This window comes from Lontra canadensis, unplaced genomic scaffold (assembly GCF_010015895.1).
Source record: "Lontra canadensis isolate GAN:19392208 unplaced genomic scaffold, GSC_riverotter_1.0 scaffold26, whole genome shotgun sequence".
NCBI classification, from domain to species: Eukaryota; Metazoa; Chordata; class Mammalia; order Carnivora; family Mustelidae; genus Lontra; species Lontra canadensis.
Window position 1 is genome coordinate 18,830,103 of NW_022631020.1, and position 20,755 is coordinate 18,850,857.

The following is a 20,755-nucleotide window of genomic DNA, read 5'->3' on the forward strand; positions in this document are numbered from 1 at the left end:
ATAGGATGGGAGTGAGATCAAGAATATTGCTTAAAAATTGTTAGCATTGAAAAGTTGTAAGAACACTTATTTTGGGCATGAAGAGAAAGGAAGAAAATGGTAGTAGTCATTGATAAATCTGTATGTCAGAGGATAGGAACTTAGACATTTCACACCCAGATCTTCTGAGAGGCAGAATTCTTCTTCCTCCTCTTTTACCCTCCTCCTCCTCTGCTGCCGCATTTCCCCCACCTTTTCTTTCACTGCCTTCTAGATTTTTTTCTTTATTATTTATAAATGTCATCACTACCAAATATTTTGCTTTATATAAAAAATTCTGAAAGTCAATTTACTTTCCTCTGTGGTAATATAGAAGTCTACTTTTTGTTTCCTCTTCAGTTTTTTCAAATGCATTCTGGAAGTATTGGAATGGATTCTAGGACTTTAAAAGCAATTTTAAACTTATAGTTGACATAGAATGTTATACTGGTTTCAGGTATAGAGCATATAAACAATTCTGCACGATTCAAAAGGCTCACCATGTTAAGTGTGGTCATCATCTGTCACCACACAACATTATTACAATATTATTGACTATATTCTCTATGCTGTACTTTTCATCTCCAGGACTTATTTATTTATTTATTTATTTATTTTTAAAGATTTTATTTATTTATTTGACAGACAGAGATCACAAGTAGGCAGAGAGGCAGGCAGAGAGAGAGTCCCCGCTGAGCAGAGAGCCCGACGCGGGACTCGATCCCAGGACCCTGAGATCATGACCTGAGCCAAAGGCAGCGGCTCAACCCACTGAGCCACCCAGGCGCCCGACTTATTTATTTTTTAACTGGAAATTTGTACCTCCTAACCCCCTTCATCTATTTTACCCACCCCCACCCTCTCCCTCTAGGCCTTTTTTTTTTTTTTAACACATCTTTATTTTTTTTTTTTTTTTTTTAAGATTTTATTTATTTATTTGACAGACAGAGATCACAAGTAGGCAGAGAGGCAGGCAGAGAGAGAGGGAGGAAGCAGCAGGCTTCCTGCTGAGCAGAGAGCCCAATGCAGGGCTCGATCCCAGGACCCTGAGATCATGACCTGAGCCGAAGGCAGAGGCTTTAATCCACTGAGGCACTCAGGTGCCCTCCTCTAGGACTTTTTAATACAACAAGATACAATTTCTAACAGCAAAGAATTTATTATTACATCTAAATGTAACTCAGTTTTTATGTTCATACTTGTTAGTGAACTAATAAAATCACTTTAAGAAATACTATGATTTTGAGGAGAGCAAAAATAAAACCTTTTTGAAAGATTCGTTGTATCATTTTTCTTTGGCCAAGCATATTTTTATCTTATTTTTCCCAACAGTGACATTGGACTGGCTGTATCGGATAGTTATTTGGGTTTGTGTTCCTTCAAGTATAGTAGAGAGCCTTCGGGATTTACTTATTTGAAAGCAACTGTAAAGAAAAAATTCAGTAAATTTACAAAACACCTTTTTCTGAAGAGAAGTGGAAGACTATGTGTTGGGTAGTTATGGTTTATCACTGAAAGTATAGAAGCTTAGGGGCACTTGGTGGCTCAGTCATTTAAGTGTCTGCCTTCAGCTCAGTTCATGATCCCGGGGTCCTGGGATTGAGTCTTGCGTCAGGCTTCTTGCTCAGAGGGGGTCCACTTCTCTCTCTCCCTCTTCCAATGTGTGTGCTTTCTTTCTAGCTCTTACTCTTTCTCAAATGAATAAATTCAAAAAAAAAAAAAGGCTCACTGTTAAAGTACAATTTCAAAGTTTATACATACAGTAAAATACTCTCAGCCAAACCTCAAGGGGAAACACTTCACAACATCTTTTGTTTCTCAACTCAATAATTCAAAGCTAGATATGTTGGAAAACTTTAGGTTGATTTTTACTTTGTTATATATTGAAAACATATCATTATTCTGGAAACAAAGTAGGTTTCCCCCTTATTAAAAAAATTTTTTTGTGAAGTAAGGTACAAATGAGTACCGAGAATCTACAGTGGTTAGCCTAGACAGATGGGTCATTTCTCTTTCCTGATCATTTGACTAACATTTTATGGGTATGTCTCACCAAAAACAGCCAGTGTTCTATTCCTAAGCAGCATACCTGAGTTCCTTATTGTCATACATTTGTTCTTACACTCTAAACTTACCAGAGAGACAACTCAGGAACTTGATTAGTAAGTAGCCTTACTCCTTCTGGTAAGGTTCAATATTTTCTCTGTTACTGTAGGAATTTTGTATAAATAAACCCTAGCTAAGAATGTATCTGTGACACTTCTCCTTTGGATTTTGAAAAGTCACAATTGATAGCAGTAGAGTAAGCGTTCTTGGAGACCAAAAGGATATAGTAGTCTCCCATTGGCCTGAGGACAGAGCCCCACATTTTGTGTTTAGGAGATCTTTGAGTTCAGATTCATTTCCTGTAAAGTACATAAGCAGATAGAAATCTTGAACAGGGCGTTTTTATTTTTTAGTCTATTCCAGGAAAAGAAACTATATCACCTGGAAATTTTCACTGCTTAGTGCATTTGATCAATTGAAACTTTATACAAGCAACTTCTGTAATCTTAGCTATAACTAAGTCTGCTAGGATGTTAGATAACTTCTCTAAAAAGATAGTCCTGCTAGTTATTTTGACTTCTCAGTCATATCTGTATTCTTCAGAAACCTTGCAAATGATAGTCAAAACTGCAACTGACTTGCCTGCAACTGATTTGACCATTGTCTGGAAAATTTTTTTCTGAGTTGCAGTGGTTTTTAGCACACAACTGAGAGAGCAATTAAACAAATATTTATTATATGCCTGTCATGTGTCAGGCACTGGGCTGGCTGTGAGAGATATTAATCTAGTTCAGACATGCTCCTTGTCTATGAGGAGACCACAGTTTAGTTAGGAAAAAGGAAACAAAAATAGTCAGCTACACTATAATATAATAAATGCTATAACAGAGTCATGTGCAAGGCTCATTTATCCAGTTAGAGTATAAATTCTTAGAAGACAGGGACTAGTGTAATGTTTATCTTAATATCTCCTGTAGTGAGTTTTCCAAAATAAGTGCTTAAGAAATATTTATATAATATGTGATTAATGCACAGATCTCAGCCTGGAGAATATTCTGTTGTTATGTCCAACAGAATTAATGTTTTGATGCATTTCTACTAATTAGTCTTGTTTTAACTTTTCTGTTACTTCTCCAAGTAATTTAACACCTTCTGAAAAGATCTTATACACCTCTTTCTCAAAATATTGCCACTGACTGAAGAATGGGATTTCATTGTCTGTTGTTCTGTCAGTCCACTGAAGTTATCTCCCAATACATCACATTTCTCTCTCAGACTTTAGCTGCAGATTTCTCTGTCTTTTGCTGGATACCGAGTCAGATTTTTCCTTGGTCCTGATGAGGAGTGATAAGATAATTAAAGTAAAAATAGTAGTGAGATTTTTTTGTTGTTGTACTTGGGTTTTTTTTTTTTTTTTTTTTTTTTATTTGACAGACAGAGATCACAAGTAGGCAGAGAGGCAGGCAGAGAGAGAGAGAGGAGGAAGCAGGCTCCCCACTGAGCAGAGAGCCCAATGTGGGGCTCGATCCCAGGACCCTGGGATCGTGACCTGAGCTGAAGGCAGAGGCTTTAACCCACAGAGCCACTCAGGTGTCCCAGTAGTGAGTTTTTAAGTAGGCAGTTTTTAATTCTTTTTGTGAAAAACCCTACAAGAAGAGGGGACACCATCAATAAATAATAATGTGATTGTACCATTATACGAAGGGCTAAGATGAAAAACTCCTTTTTAAATGACTTTTTTTTCTGGTCATTAGTAACAATTGACATGACTTTTAATGAAAGATTGCTGATTTGTAGTTAAGTATGGCCAAATGAACTTTTAAATTAATAGAGTTTATTTTTTCTGAGTGAATATAACCTAGTATCTAGTGCACGCCTACAATTTTTATATGGCTTCCTTATACTGTAACTGCTTTTAAAATAGTGCCATTATTTTTTAGCCTTCCATATAACTAAATGGTTTTCTGAATCTTGAAATTAAACATCCTGGGTAGTTGTGGGGTTTTTTGTTTGTTTGGTTTTGGTGGGGGTAATGTATTTCTTTTTGTTTTTGCCTTTTAAATATGGAAGCATTAATCATTTGCTGTGGAAATAAGCTGTACTGGTTCAACACCCAGGAAAGTGTTATTAGCTTACCTATTACAAGGTACATATGTGTGTGTATGTGTGTGTGTGTGTGTGTGTGTGTGTATACATATATATATATATATATTTTTTTTAATCTTAAACAGATCATTGAGGTTGGACTTTGTGAAGTTTTTGAATTGATCAAGGAGACACGATTTTCTCATCCATCCCTATGCCTCAGGAGTCTCCAGGCCCTGCTTAACGTACTTCAGGGTCAGCAGCCAGAAGGCCTTCAGTCAGAGCCACCTGAGGTCCTAGGTAAGAGCTCAGGATCATTAAATGAAGTCTTTAAATGTAAATAGCTTCTCTTATGAAGCAGATACTGCCTGTAATGCAGTGTTTGTTTTTGTTTTTAAATTATGGTATTAAAACAGCAGGGGTGTAAATTTTAAGGTACTTTGCTCTGTTCTATTAGAGTTATAGTTTAATACTTACAGTTCATGCGCAGACATTTCTTGATTACTGTGATGATGGGGAAAAAGCAAAACGTAAATCTTTGGAACCCAGAAATAATCCCAAGCCTTATAATCGCCATTAACTTAATTTGTTCGCATTAAACCTTAGGCCAAAATATTGAACATTGACTTTCTCTAACTTTGTGTGTTATTCTGGTAGTTAAAAATGTGGGAAGAGAGGAAACAAATGCCGCCAACCCAAAACAGCTCATCTGGTTTCCCGACAGACGGCATTTCTTTTGTATCCATTGTAAACAAAAATCCATTTTTGTTACAGATAATGCTTTTGAATTAGTGACAACTTCCAATAAGTAAATATGTTTTCTTTTTGTAAAATGTATTTGGATTTTATAAATGCATGCCTTTCATGTTATTGATACAGGTTCAACACATAATCCAGTAAGCAATTTGAGAGCTCTTGAGGAAGAGAAATAGAGATGGGGGCACAAGTTTGAAATTGGCTGTTGCTTTTCTCTGATGCTAAAGTCTAGATTTTTCTAAATCTCAAGCATTAGTTCCTATCAGAGTCATGTGGGTCCTATCTGTGGAGTTTCTGATTCAGTAGATTCAGCATGGGGCCCAAGAATTTGCATTAAGAATACATTTCTGGGTGGTGTGCCCGTGCAGCTCACCTGGGGAAAACACTGTTGGTCGGGACTAGAGTTTGATCTTTCTTTTCTCCTTGGTTATTTGGTATTTATTAGACCCACATGTGAGAACCTGATTACATGTCATACTGGTTTTGTTTTGGTGGTGGTTTTTTCAGGGGAGTGTAGGGAATCACATGGTGATTAGTTTTTGTGTTTAATTTTTTTGTTTGGTTTAGTGGGGGAGGGGAGTGCTTGCCAGGGAGACAAGCTGAAGATTAAAAAAAAAAAACATACCCTCCCCCACCCCGTGTTATTAAATACTACTACTAAATAAAAGCTGTCATATGGTGAGAAGCAGGCACCTTGTTTGATTATTGTTATGGTAACACCAGTGATCATATTACTATTGTGATGCATTACTTGGCATCACAGCATCTTACTAAAGCTTTATTTATTTAACTGATTTTTTTTTTTTTAGAATTTTTTGCTGATCTCTGGCTTGTCAATTAACAAATAATTGAAATATTTAAAAAATCCACTAAAACCTATATATCCTATTTATTACTTTGAGTTACATACTGATCATTTCTATTTCCTAGATCTTCTGGCATACCATTGTCTTTTATCCGTTGTTAAACATCTTGTTTTATATATTTATTTGGCCAGAGTTTTTTGTTTTTTGTTTTGTTTGTTTTGTTTTGTTTTTTCTTATTAATAGTTGCAGATACTGCTGTACTTCTTTGGTTTTTTATCCTTTCAGTGTTTGCTTCTGGTCTCTTTAGTGCTTTGATTTATTTTTCTATTGACGGATTTACCATCACTTTATATTTCTTATTTTGTTTAATTAGCTCAAAGATGTAATTTGACTTTTTTAAAACTAAATTTTTATTGAAATCTGTCTCTGTTTTTTCCTTTAATCTCATAGCGTAATCACATGAATACACTTTGGTTTTTTTTCATGTTGTTCATGAAAATATAGGTATATATGAATCACTCTTACTGTCAGGGTAGCTTGATTGATTATTACACACCAGGCTTCTTCTCCTAGGAAATAGATTTTGATTTAGAAATTGTCTAGGTAAAAAAAATCATTCTTCTTACATCTATTTTTCTGTTCATTTTAGGGTTGGAATGTATGTTCTTAAGTATTCATGTAAATGTAAAAGTATCTTCTGTGTTCTATGCAAAGAGCATATAATTCAGGGGTGATCAGTACAGACATTGTTGCTGTTATTATGGGACTTAGCATCAGGCAGTTGAACACGTGTGATTGCAGATGTGGATAAATAGGATGGGGGATATAGAGGTAGTTCTGGGAGTCTATAACAGGCTTTCTTGAAGTTGTGACATTGGAGACTTGAAAGACAAGTAGGAAGAAGTTAACTGTTTCTAGGCAGAAAGGAGAGCGTGCAGTAAGTCTCTGAGATAGGAAGGAGAATGACTGAACAAAGATTGTCTGGCTAGAATGTGGAGAGTGAAGGGAAGGAGGGCTTTGCCATAGGTGAGGAGGGAGGCAGGGACTAGACCATATGGAGCTTCATAGGCCATGTTAAAGGAGCCCGGTGGCTTTTGTTCTAGGAGAAATGGGAAGTCACTCACTGTCTCCTTATGCTTAAAAAAAGTTCTTTATTTTATAACACTTATACTGTTCTTTTCCACTTGAATCTAACTTTTTTGATGACAGGCATTCTTTGTCTTGTTTGCCAAGGTATTACCACAACCAAGAACAGTTTCTCATGTACAGAAAGAATTCAATAAATATTTTCTGAGTAATTAAAAGATGAAGGGGCAGAAGGATAATGATGGAAGGAAGGATGGACAAACGGAGATAGTAGAGAGGAAAGGATAAGGGGAAAGAAGGATAGTTGGGGTCGAAGGGAAGGAAAGACTGAAGGGTATACAGGCAAGTGAAGAAAGGGAAGGAGAATGGAAAGAAGGGAGAGGAGCAGGAACCAACTAACAAAGGAGTGAACAGATTTTAAATAAAAAACTAGATGTTTGGTTTAAAACTTCTCTTTGGCTATAAAGGGGCAAAGTGAAGGTAGGAGCTAATTAAGGAACACTGTAGTATTCTGATTCTGAGGTGGTTGGGAGGATGGATTGGGAGGATGGTCTTGAGATGGACCAAGTGAAGGCTTTAGGAAGCAAAAGTGACAGGCGTAACTGGGATGAGAGAGACAGGAGATGAGGGAGACAGAGGAAGGCTAGCTCTGTGAGTCAATGATAAACCACACGTGGCCTTTTAGTTTTCAGAGAGTTGCAGTACACGAATTCTTTCTCTTGCTCTTTTTCCCTCTCCCTTTCTTCATCTTCCTCAATTTTGCAGTCTTTTTCTGACTGTTTCTTTCTTTTTCTTTCTGTCTTGAGTGCTCATTCTATACAGATTTTCAAATTCCCCTTCCCTTCTGCAGAAGAAATACCTGGAAGTCTTTGATTCAGTTTTGGGCAGAGTTGTTCAGGGGATTTGTGTGGAAACTTCATGTGACCATAGAACGTTCAGGTGTTCATTTACCATCTTTACCACTAAATGGCTTTATCATTTAGTGAAAATCTCTTTATCTCACTGTTTCAATTTCATTGTCTGTTAAAGGGGGATGGTGTATGTCGTATTGACTAGAACGTTTTTCTAGGGTATAAAATGGATTACATACTCACTTTATAAATACAAATGTGAATTGTTATTATGTTAGCAATAAAGTAAGTTTACATTAAAACAAATTGTAGCATGTGCTTATGTATTCTGTTGTTTTGCAAATACGTAATTTTCTGGATACTTACCAACATTTTAAGAAGCTTGTTCTTAAAATGTTAAATTCTTAAAATCTTAAATTCTTCCCACTCTAAAAGGTAAAATAAGTGCAGTGAGTAGTCTGTTACTTGAGAGGATATTTCTTGAATGTGTGAATACCTCAAGACGAGTTTCTTTTAAACAACCTGGGATAGATTCCATTTTTTTATTTACAAAAATAAAGAGTTGAACTAAATATTCTCTAAGGTCCTTTTTATATAAATATTCTAACTTTGTGGGGGAAAGGGTAACTAGAAAGGAACTAATGCAAAATAAGTGTTCTAGGTGCCTTAAATATTTTTTTTATAATGAAGCAAGGTATAAGTAAATAAACAGATGCATGAAGTGTTCTGTATGTCGAATGAATGTAATTGAGTTTTATTTTATCCGCAGAGTCTCTCTTCCAGCTCCTTTTGGAAATCACTGTTCGAAGTACAGGAATGAATGACAGCACAGGCCAGTCTCTGACAGCACTTTCCTGTGCTTGCCTCTTTAGTCTGGTGGCTTCTTGGGGAGAAACAGGAAGGACACTTCAGGCCATCTCTGCTATCCTCACCAACAATGGCAGCCACGCTTGCCAAACAATACAGGTATTTCATTTATAGCTGCTTAGAAGGTTATAAGATGCCAAGTTGGAATTTCACCTTAATTGTCAATAGGAGTCCCCTGCTTTTTCTCACTCATTATAGTTATTTGAGCTATCCAAGGTTGATATATAAGTAATCCACAGCGTATATAAAGGTAATAAAATGAAATTTGGCAAAAACTCTGAAAGCTTTAAACTGGCCTTTGTGTTGGCACCCCAGCCACCTCATCTCTTGCATTGTCTTGTTCTCTGTCCTCTCCATCTCCCATTTTGCCCAGAATTTTTAAGTATTTTAACTAACCCCTGCACTATTCAAGGATCAAATGTAGTTTTTTGTTTTTTGTTTTAAAGATTTTATTTATGTATTTGACAGAGAAATAGCACAAGTAGGCAGAGCGTCAGGGAGAGGGAGAAGAAGGCTCCCCGCTGAGCAGCGAGCCCAATGTGGGGCTTGATCCCAGGATCAAGCATAATTCCAGGATCCTGGAATTATGACCTGAGCCAAAGGCAACTGCTTAATCCCACTGAGCCACCCAGGTGCCCCTTAAATGTTGTTTTTTAATGAATTCATTTGTTTCTGAGCTGAAGCAGCTTTACATAGAACGTTTTAAGTTTTTAATACCTGACTGTGGAATAAGCTCTTTATTGTTGTTAGTAGTGGGAAATACAATTCTCCTTAAAGCACACTTGATTTAATTCTTTCGGATTGTTCTGAAACTTGAGTAAGAAGTTACAGTTTTAAGTCTGTTATGTGCTCTTTACTGGCCCCTTGGTCAACCTCCAGAACAGATGAAAGGGCTGCTTCAATCCTGTTATTCGCAGCCAAAGATAGCAGAAGGGGAGTGCAGGTCATTTTCTTAGGCTTAATTCAGCAATATTGAACTCTCCTTGCCAAACATGAGCAATCTCCTTACTCTAGATTTCTGGTCTTATTCTTTTCCCTCTTTCTGCCCCGCCTGAAATCTTCTTTTCCCTTTTTATGATCCTGAATTATTTTGAAGTTCCTCTAATGCAGTAATGTTCAAAACTGTTCTGCACCTGTGCTTTGAGGTTTGGCAAAATTTTAAATACGTGCTTAAAATACACAAATAATTCTTAAATTTTAATGAAATAACACAAATATTTACATATACCAAATTTTTAAAATACAGTGACCATAAACACATGAGCTTATTAGGCATTGTGTGATTTATTTTTGTGCATAGACTCATCCCAGAGGATATGAGGTTGAGTCTAAATGATGAGTTGAATTGGCCCATCCAGAGAGAGGAGGTGTTACTGTTGGGAATGTTGGGGGAGCCTGTTCTTAGTTAGTCCATGGGCTAAGGCAGGGAGATAAGAGTAAAAGTGGAATATTGAAGGCTGAAAGTAGTTTAGTGTAGTTATAGTATTGAGAGTTTTCAGCTAACAGAGATAGGACTTGCATGTATATCTGTCTGACTCTAGTATTATGCTTAATATGCACTGGTCTGTGCACAATACTAGATCTCCTGAATCAAAAGCTGAGGTTCTCTACAGACCTGCCCCATCCCTGCATCCCTGTCTCTAGTCCAGATAACATACTACAGCCTGTTATCTTAACGTGGTTTACAGGGTTCCTCATGATTTGGCCTCATTCCACCAACCACTTCATTTCACAGAACCGTCTTGGCCAGGCTATGGGTAGAGAGAGAAAAGTCTTCCCTCAGAGTGTATAACTCTAACATCTCAAATTCTTTTAGGATTCAAATGCATATTACTTATCTTGTTCCAAAAAGCTTAAGCTGAGAGTTTAAAGTAGGGCAGGGATGAGAGTACCATGAGGTACCTTATTGAAGGAGACTAAAATCCTTTTTGGAGGAATGAACTCCAAGCTTCATGACTTCCCATGGACAAAACACATCTGAGCTCACAAACAAAAAGCACATGGAAAAAAAGGCACTATCATTTAGAGTTAGTAGAAACAAATATAGCAGAGTCAGTCCTGCCTAGTCTATATATATTGAAATTATTTGAAATAGAATATAAAACATATTTAATATAGTTAAATTAATAAAAGAAAGTATCACCAAGTATGATTAAGGAATAAGAATATAAAAAGAGTCAGAAGGATAAGAAAACCAACTGAACTCCTGGAAATAAAAAAAAAACAAATAATTATAATCTGAAATTTAAAGGATGAGTTAACCATTGGATATAAAAGAGGAAGAAATTATTCAGAATGCAGCACAGAGAGACAAAGAGAGAAGATATGGAAGACCAAATAAGAAACATGAATAGAGAATGAGAAAGCCTAATGTATTAATACAATTTGAGTTTCACAAGGCAGTAAGGGCATTTGTGGAGAGTAGTACTTGAAGTAATTGGTAAGGTTTTCCAAAATTGGTAATGACATGGAATCCTCAGATTAAGGAAGTCTAATTTATCAGAGTAAATTCTCTAGGTCCTGCCACAATGTTGGTGAGAGAAAATCAGTAGAAGAAAAAAAGGAGGAAATCTGAGAATTCTTATTGTAGTACTGGGTTATCTTAGAATTAAGTACCCCTTTAGAAAGCATCAAAGAAATGGAGTCATGTTGAAGAAACCCATTAATTTCTGCCCCTCCCTGTCTCCGGGGAGGTTATAATAAGGGTTTTAATAAGGTTATAATAAATTATTTTTAAATAAATTATTTTAAAGTTTAAAGTATAAACTTTTAAGAATGGGACATATTTTTAAAAAAATAGAAATAGGGGAAAGCTTAAATTTAATTTCCTTAAGAGGCTAATGGCCATAGAAAGTAAGTTGATTTTCACCTAAAACTCCAGATGGGATTTAGAATTAGAAGTAGTAGGTGCCTGGAAAGTGGTGGTGAGGTCAAGAGCTAAAAATTGATTGGAAATCTGTATAATGAAAACTAGAGAGGGGCGCCTGGGTGGCTCAGTGGGTTAAAGACTCTGCCTTCGGCTCAGGTCATGATCCCAGGGTCCTGGGATCAAGCCCCGCATTGGGCTCTCTGCTCAGCGGGGAGCCTGCTTACTCCTCTCTCTCTGCCTACTTGTGATCTCCATCTGTCAAATAAATAAAATCTTAAAAAAAAAAAAAAAGGGTAGAGAACCCCGGAGGCGTTCTTTTGCCCTTCCTAGCAACTGTCCTAGCCAAGCAACTGTCCTTCTCTCATACCCCAGAGAGATAGGTTTCCTGTCTAAAGAAACTGAGCCAGAGAGACCAGGGGAAACCAGCCACAACTGAGAGTGGAATTAGGAGCTAAGCTGAAAATGGAGATTTAATGAAGGTCTTTCTATTGATGATGGAGTTTCAAAATCCTCACTAAATTTCCAGAACAGTGCCCATAAGACTTACTATAGCTTCTAGGAAAAAGACTAGCAGATTCTTCTTTGGAGAAAGAGCAAGAAAAGACCCACAAATGCAGACATTTGGAAGGGGGCCCTCCACTGAACCTCTCAATCTTAGTGTGATCATTTTGAGGTGAGCTCAAATCAGGTGATCTGTCAAATCCTGTCTATTCATAGCAAGCTTCCTACCATTTTTTTTAGTAGCTTACTCTTAAAAGTGTACAACCGGATTACTTGTCTTTTGGGTGTTGAGTTTGGTAAGTTCTTTATAGATTTTGGATACTTACCCTTTATCACATATATCATTTGCAAATATCTTTTCCCATTCTGATGTTTCTTTGCCTGTGCAGAAGTCTTTTATCTTGATGAATCCCAGTAGTTCATTTTTCCTTTTGTTCCTCTTGCCTCCAGAGATGTGTTTACTAAGAATTTGCTCTGGCTGATATCCAAGAGGTTGTTGCCTCTGTTCTCTAGTATTTTGATCGTTTCCTGCCTCACATTTGGGTCTTTGCTTCACTTTGAATTAATTTTTGTGTATGGTGTAAGAAAGCAGTCCAATTTCATTCTGCATGTGGCTGTCCAGTTTTCCCAACACCATTTGTTGAAGACACTATCTTTTCTCCATTGGACATTCTTTCTTGCTTCATCAAAGATTAGTTGACCATAGAGTTGTGGGTCCATTTCTGGGTTTTCTGTTCTGTTCCACGGATCAGTGTGTCTGTTCGGGGCCAGTACTATAGAGTTTTCATGACTACAGCTTTGTAATGTAGCTTGAAGTCTGGAATTGGGAGGCCTCCAGCTTTGCTTTGCTTTTTGAAGATTGCTTTGACTATTTATAGTCTTTTGGGGTTCCATACAAATTTTAGGATTGTTCTATTTCTGTGAAAATGGAATAATTTTAACTTCTATTCCTTAGTCTAGGTCAGAGCAGGGTTTCATGAGGGGTGTTGCCAAGTGGGAAAAGTAGAAATGGTGTGTTTGTGACTTATTGAGAGCAGCGTGGGAAAGGAACAATTAGGGGTCGGTATAGAGAAAACAGCAAATGCAAAAATAGGGCAGTTGTTGACTTAACAAAAAAAAAAAGAAAAATTACACAAGAGGGAAATGTAATGTTATACAGTTTGGTTCAAGAACCATGACTACAGAGGCATAATAAGTGACCTTTGAATACTAATGTAACCAGAAATTATCATATAGCTCAATTTTGAGGATTTGGGTTGGGAGGAGGGGCATCATCGTTCATAATAGACACCAACAGAGAAAGTATTTCAAACAAAAAAATGAACCATGGAAGCTTTAGCATACTATATAGGAATATGGATAGTGATTCTAGGTAAAACAACTGTTAAGTTTAATATAGCTGCTTCTAGGGAGAGAATTTGTAATATTCAATTATGTATATGTTATCCTATCATATCTAGATATATTTATACTATCTATACATATAGCATAAATTATTTTGGGTGAGTCAGAGGCCTTAGAACTGAAAGGAGTGGAGAATATATCTGAACAGTGGGTCACTTATCTCTGTGAAAGCTCTTTCCTCTACGAAGTGCTGTCCAATAGAAATATTATGTAGTCTACATGTGTGATTACAATTTTTTATTAGCCACATTAAAAAGGTAAAATAAAAAAAGTGTGGTTAATTATGTATTTTAAATAGTGTATTTCACTCAACATATCCACAAAATCAGTTCAACATGTAATCAATGTAATATTAAGATTCTGCCTTCTTGTTTTTATACTAAGTCTTCAAAATCCAGTGAGTATTTTGTATTTAGAGCACTATCTACCTTCCAAGAGCTCAGTAGTCACATGTGGCTAATGGCTGCCATATTGGAAAGTGCAGCTGTAGAACTGTGACTGAGTGGTCTCCTGGGGTCTGGCTGTGTTGTTGGATATGGTAAAAGAGTGACAAAAGATGAGGAACAGAATTTCCTCTGCTGGCAGAATGCAGGTCCCATGCTGGTGACTGTTGACAACTCACTTAGTGTTCCAGATATTAGCAGGTCTTTGATAAATATTGCTATCCAATGATAAATGAAGGCTGAATGAATGCACAGTTAACACAAATGAGTTTTCATATCATGGAATATTATTGATGTTAATGGGCATTAGTCATAATGGAAAAGCAAAGTGGAAGAGAAACATCGGAAATTTTGTTCCATCTGTAGAAACCGTACCTCACCATTCTCTTCTGCTTAAGTCTGTGCTTTGTTATCAGGAAGTGTATTAATCATTATGCATATCCTACAAAAGATATTTTGGCTTGTATGTATTCTCATCCAGCATAATTTTATTTATATCCAGTGTTCATACTTTTTACTAATCTAGTATATTTCCGTCCGCAAAACTTGAAATCATAGGCAGTAGTTGTTATTGGTGTTTGGGAAAAAGATGCATATTTCAGTATTTTCAGCCAAAAATGCAAGTTAATATTCTTTGAATTTGATATTTTTACCTTGGACTCTTGAGATTTGCTTCTTATAGGTAAACTTCTAGTTAGTAGTTTTTACTGATGTGCCAAACCATGATCATTCTGAACAATTTATTTTCTCATAAATGGTGATGTATCACTGAAGTATCTTTGTCTGTTTTGTGTTTGCAATACTTAAAAATACCTATTTATTTGTTTCTTGTCTTTTAAATAGGTGCCAACGATACTAAATTCCCTACAGAGAAGTGTACAGGCAGTGTTGGTAGGAAAAATTCAAATTCAGGACTGGTTTAGCAATGGCATTAAGAAAGCAGCTTTAATGCATAAGTGGCCATTAAAAGAAATATCTGTTGATGAAGATGATCAATGTCTACTTCAGAATGATGGATTTTTTCTTTATCTGTTATGCAAGGATGGATTATACAAAATCGGCTCTGGATACAGTGGAACAGTTAGGGTAATGTGATTCTTTATAGTTTTTAATTATAGTAGAAGTTATGTCCATCCTGTATTGTGTTTTGTTTTCAGCTTCATTTTTAGAGTACTATTTAATGTTGATGTAATAATACTTCTTTGAAAATCATGATAGAAACATAAGTATTAAATGTCATGCATTTGTGTTGTTTTTCATTGATTATTAATTATGAAACTGTTGATGGGCTAATTTTTTTGTTACATTGCAGGGCCATATATATAATTCTACATCTCGCATCAGAAACAGAAAAGAAAAAAAGTCTTGGTTAGGGTATGCTCAGGTAAGAGAATATCCACAATAAACCAAGCTTTTCTTTCCTGTCTTTTAGAACATGTGGCTTGTACTTATTTGATCGGTAAATAATGTCACTTCTGTGTAAACAGATACAGTGTATTTTTAATAATATGGCTAATAACAGTGTCACAGTGTAATATAAAGAACATTGGCTTAGAATTCCTAAGAGGTTTACTTTTAGTCCTGGCCCTGATCCTTATTAGCTGTGTGACTTTGGACAACTCAGTTAGCTTATTGGATCCCCTATTATTTAGCTATAAAATGGGCATAAAAAAGTCTTCTATTGGAATTCTTATTTAAGTGGACCTCTAGATAAAAATCAGAGATCACAATTACCATTAGCAAATATGAATTGGGACTGTATTTGTGTGACCTGAGTCCAAATTAGAGATTCTTACCACTAGACCCTTTGTTTTAAGTCTAAATCAGTACCATCTGGGAAATAGTGTATGGTGTGCCCAGTGAACAGCTTCCTGTATGGGGGATCATGCAGGGTATCACCAGAGAGGAAAGAGCGAGGCCTGTGTTACTTTCTTACTGCTGCAATCTCATCACCTAACGTGGCCAAATGGGTGTCAGCAGTCAAGATACCTTACTGTACCTCCCATGGAGAGAAGCAGGTGAAGGACAAAGGGCCAGAGGATTTATTTGCATTCTGTCCCTTCCTTAGAGATTAAGTCCAAGGTCCCTTGTGGGAGGATATAGAATAAATATATCCCTACATACCTATATTGCCCAGCTCACAGCTTATTGTCATCATCAGATGATAAAAGATATTTGAAAGCATTTTGAAAATTAAAGAAATTATTGTTATATGAAAAATAATTCTGTATTAATTATTGGGGAGATTTTGAAATTAAATTTTAAGTGTCAAATTAATTACTCAGTGATTATTTCTTAAAATTTAACCTTGTTCAAAACATCTCATCAAATTTTTATTTGCCACTGTAGTATTTTATGTAAGAAATAAGGATGTAGAAAAATATTCAGTGGCATATCATTCCATCTAAAACCATTATCCTATTCATTTCTAAATATTAACCAAAATATCTTAGCTATTTTTCCTTAAAATATTTGTTAAAGTAACAGTGATCATTTCTCTTCTTACTTGGCAAGTGATAAAATAATTTGAACAAAATGTCTATACTGTCCTGGGTGGTATATCTCATATATGGATCTGAGAATGTAATAGGTTAAATTGATACCCAGTAGTGTACAGTTCTTCTCTTACTAAAGTATACCCATGTTTATATTTTTAATCTTAAATCTGTTTTACACATCAATATTAACATATTCCCATACCTCATAAAACTACACAGACATGTATGACTACTTTTTCTGATAAGTAGCTAATGAAAAAGTATTTTAACACCTAACACAGCAAAATTTTTTGTTGTACACAGGGTTATTTATTGTATAGAGATGTGAATAACCACAGCATGACAGCCATAAGAATAAGCCCTGAAACACTGGAACAAGATGGTACAGTAATGTTACCAGGTATGTTATTCAACTAGTCATTTGTTTTCTTCACAGGTGATTTTAAGAGATATACATGTTAGGTCATTTGGACATATAAAAAGTGATTAGCCAGGAATAGTGCTTGCTTACAAATACGCTGAAAAAAATCTTGACATACAAAACATTTTATAGTCTATATAAAGTTAATGCATGTGAGGAAAAGAGACATCAGCAATATAGTATAAAGTGTTTTAATATTTGTTTTCAAATTACTGGTCAGTGATTCCATCTGCAGCCTGATCCCCTACCCTCACCCCATCAAGATAGTTTCAGCTGCGAAATTAGGGGGGATGAGGTTACTTTGTTGCTCCTAATAAAAGGATGACTCTGGCTCTCCTGTAACTTGGTATGAAGGACCCTCTATTAATTTTTATTTTTTGCTTTAACAAAGTTGCACTTTAGGTTTTTCTCTTTATGTTAAAGGGTTTCCAGACACATTTTAAATGGATCAGGAATTTTTTTTAATGCCATCATTTATACTTCTTAATACTATTCTGGTAAGGCACTTGGGATACAATTCATTTTGCTTTAATTTTGAGGTTGCACATACGTATTTATCACTTCAATGACTGTATTTATCATTTAAATCATTGTCTAAATTCTGGGGTAGTGGGTCTTAAATTTTGTAGAACACTGGGCAAATGCATAATACATCATCCATTATAAGGTCTTTGAATTTGCGTTATACCTTTAATGCATAATGAAAGAGTTTGCTTATATTAAAATCTTAAATGTTTAGTGTATCTATCAATAATCTCATGGAAAGCAGAAATATTACATCTAAGCATTTGACCATCTGAAAATGATTGAGAACTACTTCTGGAGAATACATTGGGAAAGATAATTGCTCCCAAGCTGCTTTGTTAATTTTTCAAAATATTCTTACAACTTCATCAAATATTTATTCAAATGGTGCTATGCATCTATATATCCAAAGTAGTATACATGACACTGTGTTAAGGTAAATGCCACATTTCATGTGTGTTTCACAAAAAAAGCTACTTTAGAAAAACAGATAACTTATTAAGGCCATTTTATAAATAACTGTCTTTTCAGATGTACCTACAGGCTTTTTGTTTTGTTTTGTTTCATTTTTTTCTCTTTTAAATCACCACAAGTCCTGGACAAACCATGTCTCTGCTGATGGTGATGACAATGATAATTTTAAAATAATTACATGCATCCCATATATATGCATATATATGTATATACACACATACATATATACATACTTATATTAAAAATAATCACATTTATTGTATAAGTATCATATAAGAAAAAAAATTAAAAGCAATTGTAACCCCACTTCCCATGTAACTTCCCCACTGTTAGCATATTGGTAAATGTCCTGTCTTTTTTCTATGTGTGAATGGACAGTGTTGTAAAAAAGAGGTCATGTGCTACCTAATGCTTTTGAACCTATCCTTTTCACTTAATATTCTGAATATATTTCCAGGCCATTAATTAGTCTTTCACAATATCATTTTAATGCTACAAAATATATTTCATTAATGAATGTATTGGAATGGAAGTTCCTTCCAATTTTTTACCATATAAATTACACTGTAATGAGCATCCCTGTCACACTTTGTGCATGTTACTTTAGAATAACATCCTGGAAGAAAAATTCTTAAATAAACTATCCCCCCCCAACAGATGAATATTAATATAAAGAATTTACTTCTTTATACACTGATCAATTAATAAAGACTGTGACTGAGAAGATCATTTGAAAATGGCCTACCTATAGCTGTTTTATTTATTCCAGTGTAATAATAACTTGCTAATGTGTTTGTTCAGCTTAAATCACTCTACATCATTTAACATATGAAATGCAACTTTTAATAGTACAAGTGTGGCTTTCTGTGTTTCATAATACACACCATATCCAAGATGAAGAATGAACCAAACTTTGGGAGGACAGTCCTGTGCCGTGTATCTTCCTAATTGGCAGATGTTGCCTGATATTTTCCTGAAGATGCGGTCTTATAACGTTACATGCTGGATAAAGAAAGGATAAGGAGAAGATCTTTTTGAAGTCATGCAGCAGGAAGACCTGCCCTCGAGCCTGAGGAAGCCTATCATCATTTTTCCATTTCTTTGACCTGGACTGCAGTTTCTTCAATAGCAATTTTTTTCCCCTACCTAGGGGCAACTTGATAGTTTTCACATCCAGAAGAAGCAGAAATACATTGTCTGGTTCATAGATGATAATGAATATGCCATATTTAAAATTGACATAATCTGGTAATTCCTTGAGTTTCATGTGCTAACCAGTCTTGGATTCTAACTTATAAATAAGTTATTTTCAACCTAGCATTGATGATCTTAGAACGCTTTTTTTCTGTTGTCATTTTAGCCTTCATATGTTGGCATATCTTTTTATATTGTACCCTTATGTCATTTACTGTCTGTGTCTGGTGACAGATTGCCTCAGATCATGAGAATTTTTGTCAATCTTCTTGCGCCGCTTCACTCCTCACCCCTGCATTTATCTGAAATTATAATGAGTTTTTCTTCTTTGCTTTTTAGTTTAAAATCTTACTGCTTAGAGCTTGAGAAGCATCTTTCTTGCGCCTCTTTGTATTCTGTACAGTGGACTAGGAACTCTTTCTTTCGATTTCTCCTCTCTTTGATTACCAAGTCTCTTGGGCTACCAGTGGGCCTTGTCTCCCAGTTTCTATTTCCAGTTTGTGATCACTGAATTCTCTATTTGGTAAGGGTCTGCCTGTGTTTTGCATATTTATAATAAGGAAGTATGCTAGTATGAAGCTCCTGGGCAAAGATATGGAGTAATCCAGCTTATTTGGGTGGGCTTCATTACTGCATTCCAAAACCAGAATGTTATGTTTTGTTGATTCAGGTGCAAATAGAAATGAAATATTTTTTTGTATTGTAATTAATGGAGAGATTCATCCTAGTTCTCTGTAGTTATTTTGGGAGGTGTGTGTGCTCTTATACTTGCTTGCTGAACATTTGTTTTTCCAAAAGGATACAGTTTATACTTAGATGTTGATTTTGCTTGTAGTTTCATGTTATTTAGTAGCAATCACTAACACATGTCCCCGTTGTCCTTCTGTAATACTGGTATCCCTTGTTACAATGGCACTTGTGCATTATTTTGAACAGAGTATATATGCACTGTTCCACAGAGATTCATAAAGTATTGACAAAACACATTATTCCAGCCAAAATATGTGAGTGCTTTCAGACAAAGGAAATACATAAGCTTAGATGTGTGTGTTGTATGAAGTAGACGACCATTTAAAAATGTATAGCGTGCTTTGGGGTTTCTAGCTGGCTCGGTCAGTAGAGCATGTGACTGTTGATATCGGGGTCCTGAGTTCAAGCCTCATGTTGGGCATTGAGCTTACTTAAAATACACACACACACAGACACACACACAAATGTATAGCATGCCAAATGCTAAAAATGCTGGGAATGAGTATTAAACTTCTAAGTAGAAACTGTAAAACCAGTTCTGTTTAATAAAGCAAGGGATATCTGTAGTTGGATACCATAGACCTCAAATGCAGAAGCTTTTAGGTCTATCTGTATTTTTCTGTGACACTAATGACTGTGATGTATGTCTGAGGGTAGAGTGTTGCCTATATCGCATGTGATTGTGTTGAAATGATTATAACCAACATTGTAGTTTGTTCATCATGGTGCATGTTTATTATCAGACTATACCTAATACTAATTCATTTTGAAATTAGGTGGGCTTTCAGGTCCTTGATTATGGAAGATTTATAAGCGTAAGCATAAAATGTAATAAGTAATAATAGTTGAGTTTTTTAGTTTCTGCTAATTTGTAATTCTTTATTAAAAAGCACAGTATCCCTTTAAGTTTAAGTTTATCCTTATTGCGTGGAGAACTCTCATTCTGACTTCAGCAGAGGAGTAAAATCATTTTGTGACCTGTTTATTAATATTGTAATATAATTACTTTTTCCTCTTTTTGTACAGATTGCCACACTGAAGGTCAAAATATTTTATTTACTGATGGAGAATATATTAATCAGATAGCTGCTTCAAGAGATGTAAGTACTCTGAATTATGAATAGTTGGTATAAATGGAATCCCTTTTTCATAAATTATTTG

General features: G+C 35.5%; 1 protein-coding gene across 11 annotated transcripts in view; it reads left to right on the plus strand.

The window, feature by feature from the left end:
- MYCBP2 (MYC binding protein 2) overlaps positions 1–20,755 on the plus strand; it is a 262,254-nt gene that overhangs the window by 39,532 nt on the left and 201,967 nt on the right. For all 11 annotated transcript variants that reach the window (XM_032864195.1, XM_032864196.1, XM_032864197.1 and 8 more), the window contains exons 4-9: positions 4,296–4,449; positions 8,418–8,614; positions 14,576–14,818; positions 15,045–15,116; positions 16,534–16,630; positions 20,621–20,694. In XM_032864195.1, coding sequence (XP_032720086.1) covers positions 4,296–4,449; positions 8,418–8,614; positions 14,576–14,818; positions 15,045–15,116; positions 16,534–16,630; positions 20,621–20,694 — 837 coding nt within the window. The remainder of the gene's footprint in view (positions 1–4,295; positions 4,450–8,417; positions 8,615–14,575; positions 14,819–15,044; positions 15,117–16,533; positions 16,631–20,620; positions 20,695–20,755) is intronic.